Genomic DNA, 2,625 nt, shown 5'->3' with positions numbered 1-2,625 from the left:
TGAGTCAAATCTACTTTTTTTACTTTTTCTTTTACAATCAATAGATTATTGCAGTGGTTTTCAAAGTGGGGGCCGCGGCCCCCTGGGGGGCCGCCAGGGGGCGCTAGGGGGGCCTCAGAAAATTGGAGGGAAGATGAGAAAAAAAAAAAAAAAATTTCAAATTTTTTTTTTTTTTTTTTTTTTTTTTTTTTATAACCATTTGTCCTGAACCGTACAATACGTAAACTGCCGTAATCGTCGGATTCTCAAGTTCAGCTGCAAATTCGGCATGACGACGTCATAATCTGTGTAGACGGTTGTTATCAAGCTGCTCTGCTCCTCAAGCTAGCGTGTAGCTAGCAAGCGCAAAATGGACAGGTTTTTGACAACAAAAAGACCAAAGGAGAAGACCAACAGCCCTGCCGTGGAGGACTCTGCTGCAAAAAACCCTAAGAACTCATGGCCAACTAAAAACCGAAAATATGAGGCAGCATACATTAAGTATGGCTTTACAGCCATACAGAAAAATGGCCATGATTGCCCGAAATGCGTCCTCTGTCTGGAGACCCTCTCAAACGAGTGTTTAAAACCATCGAAACTTCAGCGTCACTTGACACAAAAACATCCGGCAGAGGCCGATAAAACAGTAGACTTCTTCAGACGTAAAGAAGAGCATTTGGTCAGGCAATCTGCTGCATTCACACAGCAAGCCACCGTGCCCGAGCGGGCCCTGAAGGCATCATTTTTAGCCTCGTACCACATTGCTCGTGCTAAAAAACCTCACACAATTGGAGAGGATTTGATTCTGCCAGCTACCAAAGACATTGTCCGAGAATTGCTTGGTGAGGATGCTGCCAAAAAAATCGACGCTGTCCCACTCTCTGATAACACCGTGAGCCGACGGATTGGTGACATGGCTCAGGACGTATCTGCTCAGCTTTTGGAGCAGGTGAGAGCCAGCGAATACTTTGCACTTCAGCTTGATGAGAGCACAGATTTATCCAATGAGGCCCAACTGCTTGTGTACATTAGATTTATTTCCCAGGAAAGATTTGTGGAGGAAATACTATTTTGTAAAGCACTTGAAAGAAGAACCACTGGGAAAGACATTTTTCAAGTTTTGGACAATTACATTGAGTCTAACGGATTAGACTGGACCCGTTGTGTGGGGGTGTGTTCGGACGGAGCCGCGGCAATGACCGGGAAGATCAATGGAGTGACCGCTCTCATCAAGCAGAAAGCCCCGCATGTAGTGACCACACACTGCATGCTCCATCGCGAGGCACTTGTTGCAAAAAGGATGGATAACGAGTTGAATCAGGTACTACAGGAGGTCATACAAGTAGTGAATTTTATTAAAGCTCGCCCCATGAAACACAGACTGTTTACAGTGCTATGTAATGAGATGGGCGCCCGTTTTGAGGGGCTGCTGCTTCACTCGAACGTGCGCTGGCTGTCACGGGGCGCAGTTTTAAACCGTGTCTATGAGCTGCGGAGGGAGATTGCAGAGTTCCTCTCATCTGAAAAGCATCAGCTGGCAGATCGGTTCACCGATGCAACCTGGATCCGCAAACTTGCATACATGTCAGACATTTTCCAGCATCTAAATGTACTGAATCAAAGCATGCAAGGGCGTGACACGTACATACTGCAGGTGCAAGACAAAGTGCGTGCTTTTTCCAAAAAGATTATGCTGTGGTCAAACAAGCTCCAGGAGGGAGTTACAGAAATGTTCCCACTACTTCACCAGGAGCTGCTGTCATGTGATGACTTGGGCTCCATCTCTCCATTGATCCAGTCCCACCTGGAGCACCTCCAAGGATATTTCAAAGACTATTTCCCTGACCTTGAAAACACACATTTAAACTGGGTTAGGAACCCCTTTGCCCCCGGTGTTGGTTCTAGTTTGGATTTAAAGTCACAGGAGGAGCTGATTGAGATGACAAACTCAGGGGATTTCAAACTGACCTTTGAGGCTGTTCCCCTGTCTAACTACTGGCTACATGTAAGAAAGGAGTATCCCACCTTGGCTGACAGGGCACTGAAATGCCTTCTCCCTTTTGCAACAACCTACTTGTGTGAGTCTGGCTTTTCCACTTTAAAAGTGCTTAAAACAAAACATAGAGCACGTCTACACATGGACAATGACATGCGTATGGCACTGACAGACATTAAGCCCAGGCTGGACAAACTGTGTAGGAGCCACCAAGCCCATCCCTCCCACTAGTGTAATCTCTGTCTGTCATTCCCAGACACACACACACACACACACACACACACACACACACACGAGAGGTTTGATTTCTTTTGTTCTGTTCTTATCTGTCAACAGTTTGTTGAAAAGTTTATTATTCATTGGGAATATACAGTGTTGAAAAGATGTGTGTTAATAATTTTCTTATGCAAAACAAATGTAATAATTATTGAATGGTAAATAAAAGTAAGAAAATACATTCTAAAAGTTGATGTTTATTTAGATATTTTGTAGCATTGTCGGTGGGTTTGGGGGTCCCCGGCCAGAAGCTAATGCTATTTGGGGGGCCTTGGCATGGAAAAGTTTGGGAACCCCTGGATTATTGTATTGATCATACATTTAAATGAATGTTTGTGATGATGTTTTTCATTTGTTGGCCATGAATTTTGTTC

The 2,625-nt window shown here is 44.6% G+C and overlaps 1 protein-coding gene across 1 annotated transcript; it reads left to right on the top strand.

The window, feature by feature from the left end:
* The first annotated feature begins 349 nt into the window (after nt 1-349).
* Nucleotides 350-2,206, top strand: LOC131985244 (zinc finger BED domain-containing protein 5-like). The gene has a single exon (XM_059350284.1). It carries the CDS (start codon nt 350-352, stop codon nt 2,204-2,206), a length of 1,857 nt encoding a protein of 618 aa, XP_059206267.1.
* The last annotated feature ends 419 nt before the right edge of the window (nt 2,207-2,625 follow it).

The sequence above is a fragment of the Centropristis striata genome, chromosome 14 (genome assembly GCF_030273125.1).
Source record: "Centropristis striata isolate RG_2023a ecotype Rhode Island chromosome 14, C.striata_1.0, whole genome shotgun sequence".
NCBI lineage: Eukaryota > Metazoa > Chordata > Actinopteri > Perciformes > Serranidae > Centropristis > Centropristis striata.
Note: the sequence above shows the minus strand (reverse complement) of the source record. Positions and strands in the feature narration are given on the sequence as shown.

Bases quoted from the DNA above. Each gene is read 5' to 3' on its own strand.
- LOC131985244 (XM_059350284.1), top strand. From the start codon at position 350: ATGGACAGGTTTTTGACAACAAAAAGACCAAAGGAGAAGACCAACAGC.